At 41.1% G+C, this 23,822-nt stretch overlaps 1 protein-coding gene across 4 annotated transcripts in view; it reads left to right on the top strand.

Annotated features, from left to right (window-relative positions):
* dlg3 (discs, large homolog 3 (Drosophila)) overlaps positions 1 to 23,822 on the top strand; it is an 82,493-nt gene that overhangs the window by 35,277 nt on the left and 23,394 nt on the right. For 2 of the 4 annotated variants that reach the window (XM_057348913.1, XM_057348914.1), the window contains exons 2-8: positions 12,881 to 12,934; positions 13,279 to 13,329; positions 15,365 to 15,489; positions 15,613 to 15,782; positions 16,107 to 16,243; positions 17,638 to 17,782; positions 19,789 to 19,945. In XM_057348913.1, coding sequence (XP_057204896.1) covers positions 12,881 to 12,934; positions 13,279 to 13,329; positions 15,365 to 15,489; positions 15,613 to 15,782; positions 16,107 to 16,243; positions 17,638 to 17,782; positions 19,789 to 19,945 — 839 coding nt within the window. Of the gene's footprint in view, positions 1 to 12,880; positions 12,935 to 13,278; positions 13,330 to 15,364; positions 15,490 to 15,612; positions 15,783 to 16,106; positions 16,244 to 17,637; positions 17,784 to 19,771; positions 19,946 to 20,861; positions 21,009 to 23,822 lie in introns of all 4 variants that reach the window. The other 2 variants (XM_057348911.1, XM_057348912.1) reach the window with 2 other exon arrangements.

Genomic DNA, 23,822 nt, shown 5'->3' with positions numbered 1-23,822 from the left:
ACAGTATTACAGAGAATCTGTAGAATTCGACAGACGTGCGCCTCGCAAACTCTTGCGTCCATTGTTCAAGTGAACTTCTTTTTATTTCTATAAAAGAAAAATGCAAAACTAAGGTGTGTCGGTAGCCAAGTAATGTAATAAGTGGATAGCCATTGCGTTTTTCCATGAGTCTGCTTGTATGTGTTATGCACATAAGCCGCACGCACGTGTATGACTTTGAACTTGATCATCATTAAGTTATTTCGAGTAAACTGTTATCGACAATTAATCGATCGTCAATTAATCATTAACATCCCTAGTTACGAGCATTCTTCCGAATATCTTTCTCTGTGTTCATCACAAGAAAGAAATTTATACAGATTTGATTTTGGAGTAAATGATGACAGAATTTTTTTTTTGGGTGAACTGTCCCTAACTAAATGTTAACAAATACAACCTTATTGTAAAGTGTTACAGAATATATTATACTTCTATAAGGATCATTTTTATTATCCACTATTAATTTATTATATCACTATTATTCACTATGCTCCAAAACGTTTCTAGCATTTGTATATAGAAGACGTAAGCATTCAAAACTTCCAAAACAAATCAGTCATTTTTATGACATCATTCTGCACGCCAGCTTCTCAATAAATTTCAGGCTGAGGAAAACTAAATGCTATTGGCTATTATAAAAGAGGGAGGGGCAACTTATCATGTTTCGCCCTTACTTCCCGTTTCAGTGGGTTGACAACCTCTGGTCACCGTCCACTTTTATTGTAGGACAGTCATTCAGATTTGAAAGAACACATGTAAGAATAATAAACGATAATTTTTTATTTGTATGAGCTATCCTTTAAAGCAATGCATGAGGTCATATTAAAGTCATTTTTTCATAACGATGGCTTCGATAGCGCTGCTTTCAGATATTTTTCTGTGTGTATTCCATGTTTTTGGCACAGGCCCCGATGCAGAGGAGTGGGCACAGTTCTCAGCTTAGCAACAACGGGTAGCAACCAGCCAGTAGCACTGAAAAAGCGAGCGAAGGACTCGTCGCTCCCGTTATGCGTTTCATTCATTCTATATGAACCAAATGAAAACTCTCCACAAAAATTCTCTCCAGGAAATGCTGTGATGTATCATATTCTGTCTTGGCCTGTAGTGATAGAATGCAGAGCGCTCTGACTTCTCATCTCAATGGTGACTGAGGCTGTTTTCACAGTGTAATGATGGAGGGATGATTACAGCACTGCTGCGGCAGTGGTTCACGTAACCTGGCAACAGTGTGATCACACAGGGCAGCCTAGATTGAATTATTAAGCCCTATTCTGCTGATGTGTTTCTCATCATCAGCATCCGCTAGTCAGACTGGCGCTGAATAACTCGCTATTTATCACAGAAGATCTGTAAACGCACAATCGTTCAGGGTGGTGTTGTTTATTTATCGTGGCTGTAATATTTAATATTGTCATTTAGCTGGAGCTGTAGGTCAGACTGGTGACCTTTCTGCAGCTCATTTGGGTTTGCTCACCATGACCAAATAGAACATGTTGCCTGGCTGTGCTTCAGTAACTTGGAGGATAAAAAATGGCTGATGGCTTAAAGGGATAGTTCACACTAAAATTAAAACTGTCATTTAGTTTTTGTGTGAACTACTTATTAAAAGGCTCTTGTTATCGTAATAGTTAAATTCTTAACTCTAATTCTTCTGATGAATTTAAACAAGCCTTTTGTTTACACGCCCTGCGTTCCAGCATACCATCCGTCCTAATAACATTTACATTTATGCATTTGGCAGACGCTTTTATCCAAAGCGACTTTCCTATCCTATATAGCCTATACTTTAAAGCTAATGAATATGTTATAATCTGCTGCCATTGAACATTTTCAATACCGTATTTCAAAGCATGCTATCAAACATCTAAATACTCTCCACCACAAATATTAACATTTTGTGACCTTCGGAATGATTGATTTCTTGTTCTTTTGTTTTTAAATCATTGGTCACCCTTCATGTCTTTCTGTGGGTTTTGCAGTATTAAAAGTATTAAAATAGTAGAAATGCAGTGAAAAAATGTTGTGTTTTGTATTTCCTGTAAAGTGGCAGTTTAAAAGATACAAGCTTTGTGATGATTTTCCGACCTCATCACGAGTTTTGTGCTTGCTTTTAAAGCATTAATATCACAACTATTATGCTCAATTAATTGTGGGAAGCAAAAACCGTTATCAGGATTAAAATACGATTAATGGTGCAGCCCTACTGTACTGTATACAGTATAAGTAATAGATAAATAAAACACAATTTGTTGACTCTTTATAAGGGTTGTCACAATATAACAGTATTGACAAAAACTGTGATATCAATATCATTGATTATTGATATTTTGTGAATACATATAATAATAATAATAATAATAATGTAAATTGCTTTATCTTGCTTTAAAGGATCCTCTAAAAAATATGAATGATGTCATCACTTTATTCATCCTCATCTCATTCACCACTTGTATATGACTCTTTCTATCTGTGGAAGACTAAAGAAGATTTTTCGAGAAATGTCTGAGTGGTTTTGTGTCTGTATAATAGAAGTCAATGGGGGGAAATGTTGTATGGTTACCAACGTTCTTCAAAAATTCTTCTTTTGTGTTCTGCAGAAGACAGAAACTCATACTGGTTTGGAATGATATGAGATTGAGTAAATTAATATTCAAGTTTGGGTGAACTTTCCCCTTAAGAGCCACAATGGTTACATCTCTCTTTCTCCTTGTATTTTGAATATAATTCATTGGCCAAAAAAAGAGAACACAACATAAAATTAAAGATAAATTTGAATGATATCTTATTTTATTTGCTTTATTTTCCAATAAATATTGTGATAATATAAGAATTAATTATTTTGTCCGTACATCCCTACTTTATTAATATAAAATATATATGTGTGTATTCATGTTATAAAATTCTTTACTCATCTGACACAGTAATGTTCTTTTTAAATGACCTACGTAACAAGGTTTTACATTCTCTGTGCAAAATAACATGCTGATGATAATAACCATAGTATAATTTTTTTTTTCAAAACAGACCAATTTAAACATGTTTTTTAATCATACTAGGCTTTAATATCCATCCCGGATGTGTTTGCTTTTCATGAAATGAGAGCTCTCCTTTATCCAGAGGGTTATGTTTAGAAATGAAATTGATATGGTTTGAAATGTCAAGGGTGATCTCAAGCATGGACACACCCAATGCTGTCTGGCACTGATGGATTTGATTGTTGAGGCTTGACAATACCTTTCAAATACTCCATGTGATTAAAATACAGCCCAGTGTGACATCGCCAAGCTGTGTTCACAAGTACAACTTAACAATGGCGTTACCAGCATATGTCCAAAGAAAAAACGAACGAGGAAGGGTGGACTCTACACGCTCTTTCTAGTCAATGCAGCGGCCAGTGTAGCTGTTGCCATAGAAACACATTGATTATTTAAGAATTTGGATGAAGCCCCCAGTGCTTGTCTTGATTCAGTGAGAGCCTTTGTTGGATTGTGGTCCCAAGGGTCTCTGGCCAAGTCCAATTAGGAAAGCCTGACAGGGGCGGTTACACAGGGAGTTAATGCAAATTCACTTCTGTAATGAGCAAACTGAAGCCACAGCAACAGTTACAATAAATGAGCTGCCTATCCAGAATATTGACTCTAGATACAGAGACATGTTTATTCATCGATTTCCCCAGGTTGCAACAGATGGAGAAAGATCTGGCAGATGAGCCATCAGTGGACACACATGGAGACATTACAATCTGACAGCAGTTCTGTAGATGTTACAGAGGTTTGTTAAATTAGAGAGAAAAAGCCACGGGGAGAAAATGAAAGGCAGGGTTTGAGTAAGTAGATGATGAAAGTTAACTAATGTTGACAGAACTTGAAACATTTGTCAGAAATGGTGTTTGTGTGTTGCAGCTGGTGGCAGCTGGCTGTTAAAAACTGCCTTTAATGATTAGACTTTGAATTAAAAGGAAATTAAGGGATTTATTGTAATCTAATCCAGATTTGTCTAATCCCTCTGGTACCCTTTAGACTCTCCCTTCTGACACATCTGGACGCCCTCCAGCCTTGTACTGTTTGTCACTCTTTCTTCTTGTCATTCTTGCATTCTCACGTAGTGCCAGTCCTTCTTTTTCGACACTATGGGCATTTGAGGGACGTCTGGAATCTTGTCCTGTAAAAAACTTTAAACCTTTATTTCAAAAGCTGCCTCAAATTTTTAAATTAGATCAAATTGACTTTACAAGTGTCTTAAGTTTAAATGATATTAACCTGAGTTTAAAAACCTGGTTGCATGTTGTATGACCTTTACAATAAAGTTGAAGTTGGTTAAATTGATGAGTTAGTGATAGGTCATACAAAAATGAAAATTCTGTCATCATTTACCCTCATGACTTTCCTTCTTCTGCAGAACACAAAAGAAGATATTTCGAAGAATGTTGTGAAATTGAACCCAATTCACTTGCACTGGTTTTGTGTCCATACAATAGAAGTGAATGGGTAGCGTTGCTGTTCGGTTACCAACGTTCTTCAAAATATCGTCTTTTGTGTTCTCCAGAAGAAAGAAAGTCATACAGGTATGAATGATGACATCATTTTTATTTTTGGGTGAACTATGCCTTTAAAGTAATAGAAAAACATTAATTAATGTTAATTTGACTTAATGAACATCATTTTAAAAATGTAAAAATACCCTTTTTATTACAGTTTTGTGACCGTTGTATATTTCAGATTATCACATTTGACAACACTAGAAATGTCTACAATTATCGTCTTGGTTACGGATGTAACCTCAGTTCCCTGATGGAGGGAACTAGACTTTGTGTCGAGCCGACAGATGGGGTTCGTCCCTGAGAACCAATCGCTTCTGACTTCTTAGAAAAGGCCAATGAAATTGGTGAATGAAATTTGCATGCCAGACTCCGCCCCCGGATATCCGGGTATAAAAGGGAGACGGCATGCCTCATTCATTCACCTTTGTTCTGAGGAGCCTGAGACCTCTCACGACTGCTGCAGTGGGCAGCACGTGTTGTGGCAAGACGGACACAACGTCTCGTTCCCTCCATCAGGGAACTGAGGTTACATCCGTAACCAAGACGTTCCCTTTCTGTCGGTCTCTCGACGTTGTGTCAAGCCGACAGATGGGGTTCCTATGGAAAATGCCGTTACAACGTCCGGTAGCACTAGGTCCGGTTAGAGCTATGTTGTGGATAACTCAGTTGGTACCCGGCCTATGGGGCAGGGCTGCTCTGCCCAGCCCGCCCGCAGGAGGTGCTTGCTTAGTGATGGATGGAGTGCCTGTTCTTCACCCAGTGGGGGAACAAGGGAGGCTAGTTTAGTACGCCGACCCCCCTAGAAGAAAGGGGGGGAAGGTACTGTCATAGGCGTACACCCTACCGGCCGCCGGTCTTGCCTGATGCCTGCAAGACTCGAGCTGATACCGGTTTATGCAGAGGCTGTAGGACCTCGCGAAGGTGATGGGTGTAGCCCAACCCGCAGCTCTGCAGATGTCTGCCAGAGAGGCGCCTCGAGCCAGTGCCCACAAGGAGGCTATACTCCATGTGGAGAGAGCTCTCACCCAGTGGGCGTGGGCGATCTTAGGACAAGTACTCCGTAGTGACGGCGTCCATGATCCAGTGCGCCAATCTCTGTTTGAGACAGCCCTCCCTGCTGATCTCCAAAACAGACAAAGAGCTGCTCAGAGCTCCTGCGGTTCTGCGTGCGGTCCAAGCAGAGGCGCAATGCGCGTACTGGACACAACATGGATGGGGTTGGGTCTTCCTCCCTGGTGGGGAGCGCCTGTAAGTTCACCACCTGGTGTCTAGGGGGAGTGGTGGGAACTTTGGGCATGTAGCCTTCGCCCCGACACTGCGTGCCCTTTGCACACGGCACCCCAACCCTGCAGGGAGGCTTCTGTCGTCACCACGACGCGCCTCGTGACCTGCCCGAGAGGGACCCCCGTCCATAGAAAGGTCATTGAAGACCAAGGAGTTAGGGTGCGTTGGCAGAGAGGCGTAATCACCATCCGCCTGCTGCCGGTGTGCCACGCTCTCCAGGGAACTCGACTCTGTAGCCAGTGTTGGAGCGGTCTCATGTGCATCAACCCGAGGGGTATCACCACCGCCGAGGATGCCATGTGTCCCAGGACCCTCTGAAATTGTTTCAGGAGGACCGCTGACTGCTTGAAATATTCCAGGCAGTTCAACACTGACTGAGCGAGCTCTGTAGTCAGTTGCGCTGTAATAGAGACAGAGTTGAGTTCCATACCAAGAAAGAGGATGCTCTGCGCAGGGGAGAGCTTGCTCTTTTCTCGGTTGACCTGTGGTCCCAATCGATCTAGGTGCCGAAGCACTAGGTCCCTGTGTGTACATAACAGATCTCGCGAGTGTGTCAAATGAGCCAGTCATCGAGATAGTTTAGTACCCGCACACCTCTCTCCCTGAGGGGAGTGAGTGCGGCTTCCACGATCTTCGTGAAGACTCGTGGGGACAGGGACAGACCGAAAGGGAGGACTCTGTACTAATATGCCCGACCCTCAAAAGCGAACCGTAGGAACTGGCGATGACGAGGGAGAATCGAGACATGAAAGTAAGCGTTCTTCAGGTCGATTGCCATGAACCAATCTTGACATCTGGTAGATGCCAGGATGCGCTTCTGCGTGAGCATCCTGAACGGCAGCTTGAGTAGGTGCCTGTTTAGGGTACGTAGATCTAGCAACCCCCCTTTTTGGGGACGATGAAGTACGGGCTGTAAAACCCGTTGAACATCTCGGCTAGAGGGACGAGCACGATCGCTTCCTCTCCAAAGGGGTGGTGACCTCGGCCCGAAGCACGGGAGCATCCTTGCCTCTGACTGAGGTTTGAGAGGATGCCCCGAAACTTGGGCGGGCGTCAAGGGGGGGTGGACCGCGCAGCCGAGACGGATCGTATCCCGTAGTCACCGTGACGGTTTGGGAAGCCTTGTCAGGCTCCCAGGGACCGATCCAGGGAGGCTAGGGGTACGTTCTGCTTCATCGACCTCCCGGGGGGTGGTTCGATGGCCGGCAGTGCGGATCCCTCGCTGTGGGGGGGCCCCCGGAGAGGAGATCGACTCTGCTGTTTTACCTGCCTGGCGATGATGTAGCACAACGCACAATCGATTGAGAGTGCTTAGGCTGATGATTATCCTCGACATTGGGTCTCGCCGTGACGCAACGTCGAGTTGCCGAACACCGTCGTGTAGAGGGTGAGAGCGGCTGTGATAAACACCCAGAGAGAGAGAAAAACTCTTAGAAGTGGGCTGTTGGGATGGGGCAGGAACCGTCCTGGATCGACCAACCAGCGATGGAATGGCTGGGGTCGGGCCCGAAGGTATTCTCGATCTCCCTGGGGTCTTCCCATGAGGGTCGCTTCGGCTTCCGCCACGGCTGCTGACGGGGTGGTAGTCTCCTCTTCGATGTCTTCTTCCGGGGGGCCGCCTGCGTGGGGGGCGTCGAAACCGGAAGGCGTCGAAGAGGACCAGGGCTGCTGGGAAGTAGACTGTGCACGGGATCTCGACGGCCAGAGGGCGGCCGAACTGCGGTTCGACAGTATCACCACACAGCTCCCCCTTGCGAGATGGGTGCGTCGAGAAAGCGGACTTTCTCGACATTACTCATCTTTGCAAGGTTCAGCCAGAGGTGTCTCTCCTGGACCACAAGTGTGGACATCGCCCGACCCAGGGCCCGCGCGGTCACCTTGGTCGCCCGTAGAGCGAGGTTGGTGACGGCGCGGAGTTCCTGCATAAGCGCTGGGTCGGTCTTACCCTTGTGGAGCTCTCTCAACGCCTTGGCCTGATGGACCTGCAGGATGGCCATAGCGTGGAGAGAGGGGACAGCTTGGCCCGCAGCAGAGTAAGCTCTCAACACCTAAGATGCTGAAAAACCTACATGCTTTGGACGGGAGTCTAGGTCGAGCCCCTGGGGGACATCGACGTATCCTCTAGCTGCCCCACCATCGAGGGAAGAAAGGGCGATGGAACTAGTTGACGTGCACGCGCTGAAAGGGGGCGTTCCAGGTCGTACTAAGTTCCTCATGCACTTCCGGGAAAACACGGCACTGGGGGCGAGTGCAGCTTGGAGCCGCTCTCAAACCCGAGGTACCATGTATCCAGCCGTGAGCGTTTGGAGAGGCAGTGCGGTGCACTGCAACCCAATGCCGGCGGCCCGGGAAAGCATGGCTGACATTTCGACGTCCGCTTCTTCCTGGGCTCGACCCCCCGAGGGAGGGAGCTCCGAGGAATCGTCGGAGTCTGATGCCAGTAAGTCACCCTCTGATGCTGCAACGGATGTCTCATCATCACGCACCGTTTCCGAATACGTGGTTGAGGAACGAGACGGTGGGACCGTCTCATGGGGAATGGTCAGACGAGCGAGACGAGGTGCGAACAGTCCGTGAGCCGGTGGCTGACGGATTAGCGCTCACAGTATTCCTCATATCACCCTCGCTGCTCGCCGTAGCGGACGAAGCAGACGAGTTGGTGGAGTCCCGTGGGAACACAGCCACCCGTGACGTGATGTCTGAATCGTCAACCGCCCGCAGTGCAGGAAGGATGTATCCACAAGGGCTGCCCCAGCGTACTGGAAGCAGACCTCGTGTCCGTCCCCCTCCTCGATAAGTGTGTTGCACCCACGAGAACAGCTGGACATGCCATGCTGGAGAAATTTGCTCTTTTAGAGAAAAAAACTCGAACACTTCTGGAACCGCCGAGACGCCCAGGGGAAGTATACTAATATTCACACTGACGAAGATATTGATTTACTGTGAAATATTGATAGAACATTAGTAGAATAGAGAATTATTGTGAAACATCATGCATATCCCATTTTATTTTCATAACAAGAAAGACAAATTGATAAATGTTGACTTAATCTGTAATATTATGACAGAATGAGACATAAAAGAATTTCTCAAACTTTGTTAAATCTTCATAATGATTCTTTCCCTAAATTACCTCAAAACAGCCGCTCATAGATGGGAATAAATAAGCAAGTGAAACCACTGCAAGCTGCTTTGAAAACAGGGTTAAATATAGCCGTCATTATCATTATAGCCCTATTCTTTCATGAACTTTGAGGTGAATGTTAGCTGTATGATTAACTGTGGCTTCTCTCAGCCAGCTGTGGCACCACTTGTTCACCTGCCCCTGTCACAGCGATTTGGCTGGCTCAGCTGAACCTTCAGACCGGGTCTGCTCAGACTGTCACTGCCATTATACATCTCATAGTTGTGCTTTTATAAACCAAACAAACTTTGTATATACACTGCGCTGGCCTGTAGATCATCTCTCGTGAACTTTTTAAAGGCGCCTTGCACTGGGGATGCATAACCCTGCACACGAATGGAAGTGTTTGGTCACCGGAGGTGGTGTGGGGTGATAAAATTATTTAGGTTTGTCCCTGAAAGCCCCGGGCGTGTGACTGCAACACTTTACCCCTTTGTCATCCCTGTGGCTTTTTTAATCCAGTATAGAATGTTTGGGTGAGCAGTGGTGGTGTAAGCCTCTCTCCAGGACACGGACACTCCGGGTCACATATCGCTAGATCCTGTACTCGAGTGGTACTGCTTGACATTTGTCCTTATAATCTTTTATCTTGTTTGCTGTACTTGTATGATAAAACACAAAGATTATTACTCATCTTTTTGATGGTGACTTTTATGATGATGGTGTACATATACTGTATGTTGCTTTGCATTGTGCACTGTTTACTGTGACTAAACTGTGCCAGAATATTTCAGTGGGTGCAGTTCATTGTCCAGGATGTTCTTACATGTGTACAGAGGAATTATGCGCGCTGCTTTGCTCTTACATTATGCTCTTTTGTGAGGGGGTGTGCCAATTGTCACAAAGCCCTTTTCACAAACACTTCAAAATTATGTTTGACTGAAATAAAAATACTGGAGATACGTTTGTCATTTTTATTAGTATTTTGTTCCTTCATGCTTCATGCTTGGGGTACGAGCTAAATTGTTCTCAGGTGCCAGCGCATAGTTTTTCACAGTAAACTCTATTTTTGCCAAAGGCTTCTCAAGCCTTTTTATGCCTGTTTTGAAAGTGTTCTGCCAATTAGGAATACAAGATAGTGAGATAATGCATCAGAAAGACTTTTCAGAGTAAACACATTATTTTGTTAGCCTATTGTTTCAATATATTTTAAGGGTGGATACAACTGGCACCACTGCAATATCATATATCAAAGATATAAAAAATTACCCACCCTCATCTTTCTCCAAACCTATATGCTGTTATTTTCCCCAAATTAATTACTTGATTTTTTGTAAAATTATGCATAAGAATATGGAAGTTACTAAAGTAATATAGAGTTTGGGGGGGGTGAACTACTGTATTTCCATAAGAGATTCAGATTTAAAGGGATACTCCATGAAAATTCTGTCATCATTTACTCACCCTCAAGTTGTTCCAAACCTGCATACATTTCTTTGTTCTGTAGACATAGAAAGATATTTGGAAAAATGTTAGCAGCTGACATTTCTGGGACATCATTGACTACCATAGTAGGAAACATTGTATATATTTTTTGTTCCATTGAAAACAAAATTAGATATTTTAAAGAATTAAGCAAAGTAAAAAGTTCAATGGTAGTTATTACTACCATTTTCATTTTTTCCTACTATGGTAGAAATGTCAGTTGCTAAATTTTTTCCAAATATCTTTCTTTGTGTTCAACAGAACAAATACATTTTTACAGGTTTGGAACAATTTGGAAGGGAGTAATTCATGCCAGAATTTTCATTTTTGTGTGGAGTATCCCTTTAAGGATCTGGAGGATTTGTAGGTTTAGTGTGATTTTCTGTCATCTAAGCAGCATCTCGTGCACTCAGTATATGAATTAGACTGGATCATAATGAGTAGTTACTTTACACAAGTCCTGATTTCCTATAGTTTACACAAAATGGTGGCTGATGCTCGTGCACACTCACAAATGAACACACACAAAAGTAATTCACTGATCTGGCAAGCAGACATCTTGTAATAACTGAGGAGGACAGTTACGGATTTATATAGAGGATAACTCCATACGCAAACCTTAAGCTATATTTAAAGAAGCAGTACACAAAAATGTACATAAAATAAACAATCACTGTTAACCCTATTTAATTACTCAATATAATAATGCTCATATAATGAATGAATATCGTATGAATTTCATTCTGTTTGTCACTGAAAGACGGTTAAATAAAGTTCATGAGTCCTTTGCACTTTTTCTCTGTAGCTTGACTGCCCCTGGTCCCCATAGACTTTTAATGAAAGATCATTTTACACAAGTTACACTACATTGGAATGACATAAGGCTGCATGAAATTGTAGATAACAGTATTTCGATTTTTGGCTGAATTGAGCCCAGCCCATCACGCACCACAGAGGTTTAGATGGAGGCGAGGCTATGCTAACCTCTCACACCGTGACTGAAGAGCTAGCTGTACCTGAGTGCTTTCTGCACCTTTGAAGATGGCACGAGGAAGGAACTGTCAGGTGAAAATAGAGCCGGTGACGTAGGAAACGCTTTTAGAATATGTTCTTGTAACTCAAATGGTCTTTTCAAGTCTTTACTGGCTAAGCGAGACAGAAATAATTCAGGGGAGGCAAGCAAAAAGCAGTCAGCCACAGCTGCTGAATATGAGTGTCGCTGTGGATGTTTGTGCACTATAGATGAATGTTATAAAAAAATACATATCTTCAGCAGTGCTTTTCGTTTTACAGGTTTCAGAAGCATTGCATTAACACTGCAAACTACAGTTTTTTTGTATTTTTGTGTTGTTTTCTGATGCAAATATCTAAACATCCTTTAAACAAGATGCATTTTCTTAAGTGCTATTTCACCCAAAATGGAAGTTTTTCATCATTCATTCAACCTCATGTCGTTCCAAACCTGTTTGACTTTCTTTTCATCTGCAGAACACAAAAAATATATTTTGAAGAATGTTGGTAACCAAGCATTGACTTCCATTATATGGACACAAAACATTTCTCAAAATATCTTCCTTTGTGTTCCACAAAATACTGGTCATGAGGGTGACTAAATAATGACATCATTTTTATTTTGGGGTGAATCTCTTTAAGAAGAAGAAATTATATATCATGAGATTTATGCCATTTGTGTCTCCCGTTTTATGTTGGAGGAAAACAAAATGATGAGGAAAAGAAAGTTCTGCAGCATTTGTTGTTATTCGAAACAGCCAAAGTCACCCATTGGTCACCCAGCGGCCCTGTCAGCATCACCTCACAGCAGATCAATCGCATCAATACTCACAATCACAACACGGTTTGCACGTAAAAGGCCATTAATGACTGCTGGTCCACTGCCTTAGTTCATCCATGTACTGTATGTTCTGTTGTATCTACCTCATGCATACACATGAAAATTAGATGATGTGAATTGATACGTATTTCCATTTTGTATGCAGCATTTGAATGCACTGTACAAGAAAATGGAGATTTGAACCTGCCAGAAAGACGTGCACAGACCGTTTCTAATCTTAACACCTTTTTTATTATTAATCTTATTGGACATACAATGTACAAAACATAGTATAATGACATAATAAGCAACATGAAAGCACAAAGAAAAGGAAAAAAATAGTATACCAATAAAATCATTTTAAAATCAAATTGTAGAAGTTCTTGGTCCTGATATATAATCTTCACACTTTCAGTCCTCTCCTCACTCCAAAATAACATGACGATGACGTACCATGTTCCGTTTCCATAGCATGTGTTTACCGTCTCCTCATGACAGCACGTGTATGTATTTGTGTACATGCGTGTGAGCCGCTAGCCTCACACACTAAGGTAATGTGCATCTCTTCATCTCACAGGCAAACCCTCCCCCCATCATTGTGAACGCAGACTCACTGGATGCAGGCCCTTATGTAAGTATCTGCTCTATGATCTCGCCTGCGTGCTTGACTGCCTGCCACGTGGAGTTTTCCTCCTCAAACCTTTTCTAATGTACAACAGATAATAACAACACAAATGTGCTGCTGTTTAAATGACAGCAGATGTGTGCTGTAGAGCTCGATCGCGATTATTGCCGTGTGAATTTTGTCTAAGTGTTTATCAGGCGTGATTCATACTCAGTTTCTAGCATTTTCTGTGGATTTTGGCAGTTGTGACTTGGATGATTATTTTAAACTTCACAATGCCAAATGATGTTTGTTATACTACGATTATTAAATGTGCTGTATGTTACAACATTTTCTGCTGTCTTTTACAGGTGAATGGGAGTGATGGCATGTACAAATATGAAGAAATCATTTTGGAGAGGGTAACTATCGATTTTCTTTCCCTTTTACAGAGTCCAACATTAGAGAGTGCATTCAGGGATGAATGAAAATTAAAAGTGCTTTAGGGTCAAGGGTTTAGTATAGTTACAGTATAAATATTCTTGTGGATTCAAAGCGTTTTTGGCATTTTTGGCCAGTAGATGGCAGTACATATTGTTATTTTGCCTGGAATTGAACATTAAAGAGATGGTTCACCCCAAAATGAAAATTCTGTCATAATTTACTCACCCTGGTGTAATTTCAAACCTGTATGGCTTTCTTTTGTCAGCAGAACAAAAAAGAAGATATTTTGAAGAATGTTGGTAACAGGAAGCCATTGGTCCCCATTGACTTGCATTGGCTTTGTGTCTAATGGAAGTCAATGGGGACCAATGTTTTTTGGTAACCAACATTTTTCTTTTGTGTTCTGCAGAAGAAAGAATATCAAACAGGTTTGAAATGACAAGAGGTTGAGTAAATGATGAAAGAATGTTCATTTTTGGGTGAACTGTCCCTTTGAGTAACACATTTTATTGCAGTTTAATGCTGGCATAGCATTTTTGGTTTTAGTTTTTACCCACATTTCTTTAGTTTAAATGTAAATCATTATGTTAATGGCCATTTTAACAATATTAATAATAATGCTGAATAATATCCAGTCATTCTGCTTCATTTAAGGCATCTTACTGATTTAGGAGATATTGTATTTAGGGGTGCTTGTCTTAGGTTCAGAAACACTAGTTTAGTCCACTAAGCTCCAGTGACTGGAATTCTGATGAAAGTACAGATGCTTTTCTCGGTAATTCCCTTTTGTGTAGCTCAACAGGTATGAGCATGGTGCTACACATCAAGGTCATGGGTTCATTTTCCAGGAAATGATTCTATTGAACTTGAATTCACAGTACAGTATGTTGCTTCGGGTAAAAGCGTGTGCCAAATGGACAGAAGTCAATATACAACATGTTTTACGTAGACAATCACAGTTCACAATTTGTACATTGCACGGTCTTATTTAACGTTTGTTTAATGCAAAGTCATCTAAATTTGACTGCATGGGCCATTCATTAAACAGCAATGGATGTCGGAATTGGGTGCATCTCTAAGTTTTCAACATAATTGCATGACTGTTCTCTAAGTGCCATTTCTGCACACCGAGGCCTAAATAAACTGTGTTAAGATCACACGTTTAAAGGTCTGTGGGTGTGTAAGGAGCTCTTGCGGTGGCTCTGGAGTGGGAGAGGCTCGCTGGGACGTCTTAGCTCCACTCTGTTCTAATTTGCTGCGACCGTCGCTCATTAATTATAGAAAATAATAAAGTGAAGTCTTTTCTCAGCTGTCGGCTTTGGGGCCTGTCTTTCTAGATTGGACTGTCAGACAGACCAAACTGCTTCAGTTCTTTGGCATTTGGAATGAAAACAGCAGGGTAAAGGGTGATGGGAGTAGATGATATACAAGACTTCCTAGTGTGCCCTGGTCCTTGGTTAAGTAGATTTGATCTAGATTAACAAAGTTTTGGATTTAGAAGCCTTTTTAAGAGCCAATACCAAAAATAAGCATACAATAAATTAATAAATAAATTAATAAATTATATATAAATAATAAATTAATTTGATAAATGACGAGTTTGTTTCCAAAATGAGATAACTCTGTTTTTTATTGTTTTTATATGTTTTTAATTACGGTATCATGTTTTTATTGTGTTAGTTAGCTGTATTTTTTAATTAGTATGGCTTAAATCAAAACAAACCAACTGCAGTTTGATTGAAATTATTGGAATGCACAATAAAAAAACATGATTTTTGAAAAATGTTTAAAACGGAGTTATCTGATTTTGGAACCAAACTCTTCAAATATATTATTACGCAGAAGCACAAATCTGTGTGTTTTAGACTTCGATTGCAATGTTTTCCCTTTTTTATGAAAAATGTGGTGTGAAATATACATTAGGCAGTTAGAAAATGAACCGTGGCTGTGAGACAACTGTATGTAACTTCATTTCTCATCAATAATATTCTACTGATGTATTGTCATCAATAGGGAAACTCTGGCCTTGGGTTCAGCATTGCCGGAGGTATGGACAATCCACACATTCCTGATGATCCGGGAATCTTCATCACCAAGATCATCCCGGGAGGTGCCGCTGCCATGGACGGGAGACTAGGGTTAGTGTCCCAGATCAAGTGCATCTAAATATGCCTTTGTGGCGCTGTTTATGCATTGCAGTGTGATTTTTTTTCTCTGACTCAGATGAGTAGTGTGTGATCTCTTCTCTTTTTGTGTCTCAGGGTCAATGACTGCGTTCTGCGGGTGAATGATGTGGATGTGTCAGAGGTTGTGCACAGTAATGCAGTAGAGGCTTTGAAAGAGGCCGGTCCGGTGGTCAGGTTGCTGGTACGCAGGAGACAGGCTCCTCCTGAGACCATTTTGGAGGTCAACCTACTCAAAGGGCCTAAAGGTTAGAGGAACCAGACCGCTGTCTATACCTGTTTACATTTTAAAATAAACATTTAAGTGTTTTGAAATATAAAAGGTTAAAATCACCATGAAAGTCATGATCCTATTTACATTTTTTATACACCGTTCTGATTTTATTGTTATTGTGAAAAATAAAAAGAGACCATCGTAATGTTTGTTTTAACAAACTCGCATTCAGATCTGGCTCCATTCAAACACAAGGCATGATTTATATAACAATAGATTAAAGTCCCACTCTTGTCACCTACTTGTTGAATTTCAGCTTGTCATTTCATTAATATCCTTTTTCCACTTTCAACTCAAGGTCTTGGTTTCAGTATCGCTGGAGGAATAGGCAACCAGCACATCCCAGGAGACAACAGCATCTACATCACAAAGATCATTGAGGGCGGAGCAGCACAAAAGGATGGACGCCTGCAGACAGGCGATCGCCTGCTGGCTGTAAGATCTCACCTACGCACATACACTTGTGTACCATTATATACACCATAGAACAAATAGACAATAAGGTAGATAAATAAAGTCCACAAAGGCAACATGGTTGCATGCATGCAACATAACATACCATACCTTCAGTCTGGGCCTGTGACCAACCATAGACACTGTTGTAAGCTGCTGTGTCATATTATAGATTTATATCTCACAATGTATATCTCGCATATGAGCGTTTTTGGGCCAGTGTACAGTATGTTTGATCTGAAGCTGGTGCAGACTCAAACAAGGACACAGCTGTGATAAAGAGCCGCTTGTGTGGCCACGAGCGCAAAGCAATTGAGAACGCTGTGACATGGTCATAAATGTCATAATTAAATATCTAGACATTAATCATGGCTGCATGGCATGTAAAATGTGCCTTTTCGAAACGATAATGAGAATAGTGAATACAATTATGATTTCTAATTTATCAGGCATTTGACTTTTTTGGACAAAGTAAATACTTGAAATGCTTGAAAATGCCTGAAAATCACTACATAAGATAACAGATATCGAAGCAAGTGTCATATACAGTATTTTAATGAACAAATACCATAAATACACCTTTAAAGCAAAACATTAAAACAATAACTTTGTTAGGTTTGAAATGATAAAATAATAGAAATAATGTTAAGAATGAATAGATTTTTTATTGTGATTTTAATTTCATTATTATTAGTCCCCCTAATCTTTGTCACTGGGTTTTGCAAATATCTAACCAATAATAAAGATTAAAAGTGCTTGTCAACTTTGACAACACGGTATTTAATCATTTAAAAAGTACATTGTTTTTCCATTTCCTGAGGAACAGCGAATTTGGACATCCGAGGTTTCAGAAGGACAGTGATGATATGAACATAATTCCCTAAATCATATTGACATTAGCTGGTTAAAGTCCAAATGGCTAAGAAAGGGGAAGTGCATTCTGTGAAAAGTTCTTGCAGTATTGATTTACATATAATTTTGTTACCTAATGCATTGACATTCATGCATATTTGAACAATGGTTTGGTTGTATTTATTGCTTCAGATATGCTTTTTGGGACACTATATGTGTCTCTTTCCAGTCTGTAGTCACAAGCTATCATTTGTAGTTTGCCAGTTATGAAATGTCTGTTTATGTTAATGTTTACAAAGGAAAACACATCGTGCCTTTTCAGCGTCCCCTCCCTTTAGCCCTTCCTTTTGTGACCGGACGACTGAGAGCAGGAGAATGGAAAGTCGTCGCCGAGTGCGGGGCCATCCGGCCTCCGCTCCGCAGTCGCTTCCTTCCCACACCTTTAAATGCACTGTCGTGAACATTCTGAGTCACGCTTCAGAGACCAGCCGATGTAACATGCTTGTGTGCGTCTGCCTTCGCAGGTGAATAACATTATACTTCAGGATGTGCGTCATGAGGAGGCTGTGGCCGCTCTGAAGAACACTTCAGACATGGTCTATCTGAAAGTGGCTAAGCCTGGACCAGTGCATCTCAACGACATGTACGCCCCGCCAGACTATTCCAGCAGTACGTACCTTCTATTGCTTCTCTCCATCCAACCCGTGGCCATGTTAGCTTAAAGTCCCAGTGAAATAAAAAATTACAATGCATATTTTTTCATGAAATATTGCAGCGTTTATTGTAAATAGTTTATCAATATGGGTCATTCTCTTTAAAAAATGTGTGTGCCCTCATAATCTTTAGTAAAAATTTGAAAATGCACTTCCTTCCTGTAATGACTTTCCATCTTAAATGACGTATGTTAGATGGCTTGGGCGGAGCATCCTTTAACTCCTCCCCTTCAACTGTCAGTCTACTGCCAGTTCCATTTCAAAATGCAACGGCTGTTTTTATACATCAGATCGCAGAGAAAGACGAAAGCCACGCCCACTATTTTTCTCATTAGAAATTCCATTTCAATCAGAAATGCGTCAAAATACGGAAGTAAAAACGATTGCAACTTCCGGTTCACGGGGACTTTAAACTAAAAAACATTCACTTTGTAAACGGTTCAATTCAACCAAACACAGCACTATTGTACTGCATTTATGAAGGTGAAAGGGACATTGGTGTTTTGCCGATTCAAATTAAACCTACGTACCGAACTGATTTGAACCTTAACCTTGTATTAAAACATAGTGGTGAAGTGTTTGTAAGCCGGAGTGATGTGGAGTTTTGTAACAGTTCTGTGGTGAAGCAGTGGGCGCTGTTTTCAGACACCCACACACAGTGCTCTGCTGCTCCCATCGCAGCGCCGATCCCTCCCTCCTACTGAGAGTGGAGGCTTTCACACAATCCACCTGCACAACACATAATCGCACAAAGGCCAATATTAACTTTTTGCCACACCTGCCAATGGCAGTAAATCGGTCACAAAACTGTATTCCTACTTCAAAAAAATCTATTTTTCAATGTATTATTATATTGCTGTATATACAAAATCACTATATCCAGCTACACTGTAGATTTTTTTGTCCGCTATACATTTTTATACAATCAAATTGGGTTTACAAGTTGTTTTTACTTGCTATTTAAAATTTTGGTCAGTGGTGAGCCAGAGTTATTATAGTTTTGATTTTAGTTTTATTAATATTTTAAATTAGCTTTTATTTTTAGTTTTGTGTTTTAGTTAAAGTTTTAGCAATTTTAGTATATGCTTTTGTAATTTTATAATTTATTGGTTTATTTTATATGGTTTATTAAAGTTGCTATATAAGATTAATTAATTTTTGTTTATTATTATAATTTTACTGCTTTAAACTTACTTCAGTTTATTTTTGAGGCAACATTTCAAATTTTCTTTGAGTTAAGTTTTTCCAAAAACTTTTAGGTCAATATTTTTTTTGATTTCAATGAACAGGAACGTTTCAAAGTTTTAATTTTAGTAAACTAAAATAACCTTGGTGGTGAATTGCTGTAAAATAAGTTGAGTTTGCTTAACTTAATTTGATGAGTTGAAGTAATGTAAAAACATATCAAATTTGAAATATTAATTTGAAATGACCTATTTGATTACTTAAAGGAACAGTTCACCCAAAAATGAAAATTCGGTCTTCATCTACTCACCCTCAAGTTATTTCAAATCTGTATACATTTCTTTGTTCTGATGAACATGGAGAAAGATATTTGGAAGAATGCTTGTTACCAAACAGTTCTTGCCCACCATTGACTACCATAGTAGGAAATACATGTATTTAAATTTCTTTTTTTTTAATTCTTTGTAAATTTCTTTGTTCTGTTGGACACAATAGAAGATATTATGAAGAATGTAGGAAAACAAACAGTTCTGGGGCACTTTTGACGACCATTATAATTTTTCCTACTATGGTAGTCAATGGTGGCCAAGAACTGTTTGGTACAAGGGTTTTTCCAAGTTTCTTTCTCCGCGTTCACTCGCCAAAGCAAATATTCTCACATTTTGGGCACATACCTGCAATACCATCCACCTCTGTATAGAGATGACCTGGTTCTCTGTAGTTACCTGGTGAAATCATCTGCCTTTTTTCCCTCTACTGGCCTCGGCCTCCCTCCAGCCTTCCCCACTATGGTAGACAACCACGTCGGCCACAACTCCAGCATGGCTTACATGGGAGGCATGGATCCGAAACCAGTGTACCCCCCGCCCCAGGTCACGCCCTCGAGGTACTCGCCAGTCCCACGCCACATGCTGGGGGAGGAAGACTTCACCAGGTCAGATTTGTGTATTATACTCATCTGTTCACTCACTAGGGTCCTTCACTTTAGGGTTCCCACCTGGAAAACTTGGCAAATCATGGAACTCTTTGATTGTAAGCATCACAAATTTCTGATTTCAAGGGCAGGAAAAGTCTTGAGAATGAACAAATCATGACTTTTCTTTTATGCTTAGTTCTCAAATATTCAATTATCTTAAAATTGGTGATCTACAGTATAAAGTTATTTTTGAAATTCCTTTTGTAGTGACTGAAATGGTAGAAAAACATTGTTTAAAAGGTGTGGGAACCTTGTCATTCACTCGGATATCACTTTTTAAATGCACTCATGCACAAAAAATACAACAACACTTGCATGTTCGTATATATTTAATTAAAAGTACACATTGTTTTCCCACAATCTGTTCCACAGTTCTTCAGCTTTAGTTTTTTGGCGATACTGTTCTCATTCGATGATATAACCGAGCAAAGATAGCACCAGTGAAAATGGTTTTAGTAGGTGTCGAGTGTAGGCTGAAGAACGTCTATGAGGTGTGTACTGCCTCTCTGTGGTGGTGTGTTTGTGAACATTGCTTAAATGAAACACGACTGAGTGAATAAAGTCTCTACAATCCAACACTGAGAGACGCTTCTGGTTTGGGGTCAAATGTTATTCGGTTACGGTCCTTCTCAAATCGCCACCGTTGCCCGGACATGAGATCGCTTTCACCTCACCGAGCACGGACTCCCCGGAGCCCGTGAGTCAGCCCTGGCCCCAGAGCTGACTCGGCCCTCTCTTGCCATCCAGCTGAATGCATCCTCACCTCTGCATGTGTGTGTTTGTCTGTGTGCATGTGTGTGGCTTACGTGTCTTCATGTGTCTCTGTGTGTCCGGAGCTGCCCCATTTACTGTGTGATTTCTGTACCCCCAATAGGGCCGAGCCCATTTACAGTGCCATCCACAAACCTCATGGGGACACCAGCCCTCCCTCTCCCCATCTGTGCAGCAGGGGGTCTGGGGATGTGGGCTGCAGCCCCGCCCCGCCTGCTCTGTGTCAAAGCCTGGTCCCGTACACCGGCAGGTACTAACCACCGCTTCTCGTTCTGCCTGGCTTAGCTTAGTTTAGCCCACCCTATCCTAGCTAACCTGATAGTAACCCCCTCGCCCCCCCGTCCCTCAGCCCACGTCACAACAAACTGCAGAGGCAGCACAGGTGAGACGCGTACCCCTCTACAATGTGTGGTCGCTGTGTGCCTGTAATAAATCTATAGAAGAATGGACACACATTGCTAGTGAATGTTAGGGTTGGGAAGGCAAGGTGTCGTTGGGGATCAGCTTGTGCTGAGACTCTTTAGCTACCATTAAAGTCAATGGAGTCATAAGCGTTTTCACAATGATCGATTCTAACCATATCTATCTCATTTTTAATCTCAGTGATCTTAAATCCATCATCCTTTACCAGCCCATATAATGTCCTGCTGTGTTGTGTGTGTTCTCTTAGTCTGAGTTATGTACTGTGACTAGCGGTCGGGGATGGGTATCGTCCAGTTCATGTACCGCTGTGTGTGTACTGTTTTTTTGTTAATCCTTGTGTACTCATTGTGCTTACTGTTATGTGCTCTGTATTTCTCATTATTGATGCTTAAAGTTAATTACACTATTGGTATTATATTCATTTTACGGTAACCATTTATTATAGTAAAAGTATAGTAACTATGTTTTTTTTTTGGTGGATTTAATACAATTACCATGGTAAAACTATGGTGCAGATCCATGGTTAATTTGTGGTTCAATTTAAATAAAGGTGACAATTTAAGGAGGGACTCAGGTTGTATCTAGGGACCACAGTATTGTAGAAACTCGGGTCCAGGAGGAGAATCTAAAGACAGAAATGCAATATAATATACATAACTTTGCGTTCAGAGCGGTTTATGAAGACTTTACATAATGAAGCATTACGGTATTTTTTTACCTTAGAATAGAAGCTATTTCTCTCTACATACACCGCGGGTCCCCTTGCATGTTGTTTCTACAGTAGCCCTAAACGGACAAACTGCTCTACAGAGCGCGTTTCATAAATACGGTATCTCCTTCGGCTGCGAAAAGGAGGGGGGAGAGGTGGAGTGAGCCGTTGGTTTCAATTCACAACGTCACCACTAGATGCCGTTTAATTTCATACACTGGACCTTTAAGAGTGCACTTTGTAGAGCAACCCAGCAACCACATTTAAATGTGTTAAAAACCACTCCGAACACTTTAGCAACCGCATAGCAATTCTCTGCCAACCCTTATAACACACTGGCATTCAAATTATTTGCACATGGATAAAATAATTAGAAAATTATATAAAATAATGTAGTACTATCTGTATCATGTATGAAAAAAGCTATTTTTTTTCTAAAGTACCAGAAACATTTGTGATGTGTATGGGTTAAATTGAAGAGGTAAGGAAGGTAAACAGAAAAAATATTTTTTTATTTATACTTAATATTTTATATTTATACTTCATTTTAATTGACGTTTAATATTATGTCTGATTATTTTAAATGGCTCCACATCACAAGTATTTGTATTGTCCAAAAAAAAAATTCCATGCACCTTTTCGACACAACAATGCAACATTGTTAAAAGCACTATAAATAAACGTATTATTAATAAGTCACTTTTAAGCCAGCATCAGGTCAAAAAAGGACAAACTATTGAGTTTAGTAGACCCAGAAAATGGATTAAAAACAGCGTTTTGGGTTAAACAACCCAACATAGGTTTGGTTTGGCTTTTTGACCCAACGCTTGGTTAAAAGTAATCCAGTACAGTCAGTAAAACCTATGCCATCGTGTAGCTGTGGAGAATGAGGTTTTACAATATAAAACTACATTTCTGTTCACGTCCAGAGATATTTTACCAATAGGGGCCGCTTGCTCGATCGTGTCCACAGCAGGTACAAAACCACCTGAACTCTCACTTATCGGTGACCACAGAACAACTGTTGCTGTATGTGTTCTTGTGTTTATCAGATGAAATAAACTCCTGCTTAGTACCTTTGCTGTGTGACAAAGATTGAAGTGGTCATCTAAGGATTTATTATCCTCTCACACATAAATACACCCTGAACCTTCCCACACTGGAATGTTTTGGCTTCTGTCGCTGTTATGTAAATATAGACATGCTGTTCTCTTACCATAAATGTATTGGGATGTGAGAGGCTGATTCCGCAGTCAGACTACAAATGAGTAGTGGCGCACATTCCTAAAACTGTCATGATTCATTTGAACGGAGGGAAAGCCGTCCACACACACACACGCACACACGCACACACACACACACACGCACTCACACACACACACACACGCACTCACACACGCACACACACACGCATGCGCACACACACACACACACACACTCAGTGTGCTTTGCCAATGCCCATCACACACACAGATGCACTTAGACAGTCTATCATATTGTGCTGACATGAACACACACACTCTTTGACACATAGCCCAAACATACACTCACACACACACACACACACACACACGCACTCGTACATACAGCACGAGACACAATATTAAAACCTACACTGCTATAAACAGAGCTACACCTACCAAAGTATATAAATAGTGCTACATTAACCCACTTTGCACCCAAACGGAGCTGTCAATCTAAGTCTGAACCATATTCCCATCACCCTGCAGGTCTCCCTGGCTATTAAAAGTATTTTACAGCCATATATATTTTGTGATAGCGTACAGTGACGGTTCACTCCAGGAAGACTATATGTGTGTGTGAGTCACAGGGGAGACTCAGATAGGCCCTCTGCCCATCTGTGCTTCCCCCACGCTAGCACGGCGGTCGCAAACACATTTAGGTCCCGCCATCTGACCCAGTACACACTAA

The sequence above is a fragment of the Triplophysa rosa genome, linkage group LG13, assembly GCF_024868665.1.
Source record: "Triplophysa rosa linkage group LG13, Trosa_1v2, whole genome shotgun sequence".
Taxonomy (NCBI): Eukaryota; Metazoa; Chordata; class Actinopteri; order Cypriniformes; family Nemacheilidae; genus Triplophysa; species Triplophysa rosa.
This window is presented reverse-complemented; position numbering and strand designations above follow the sequence as displayed.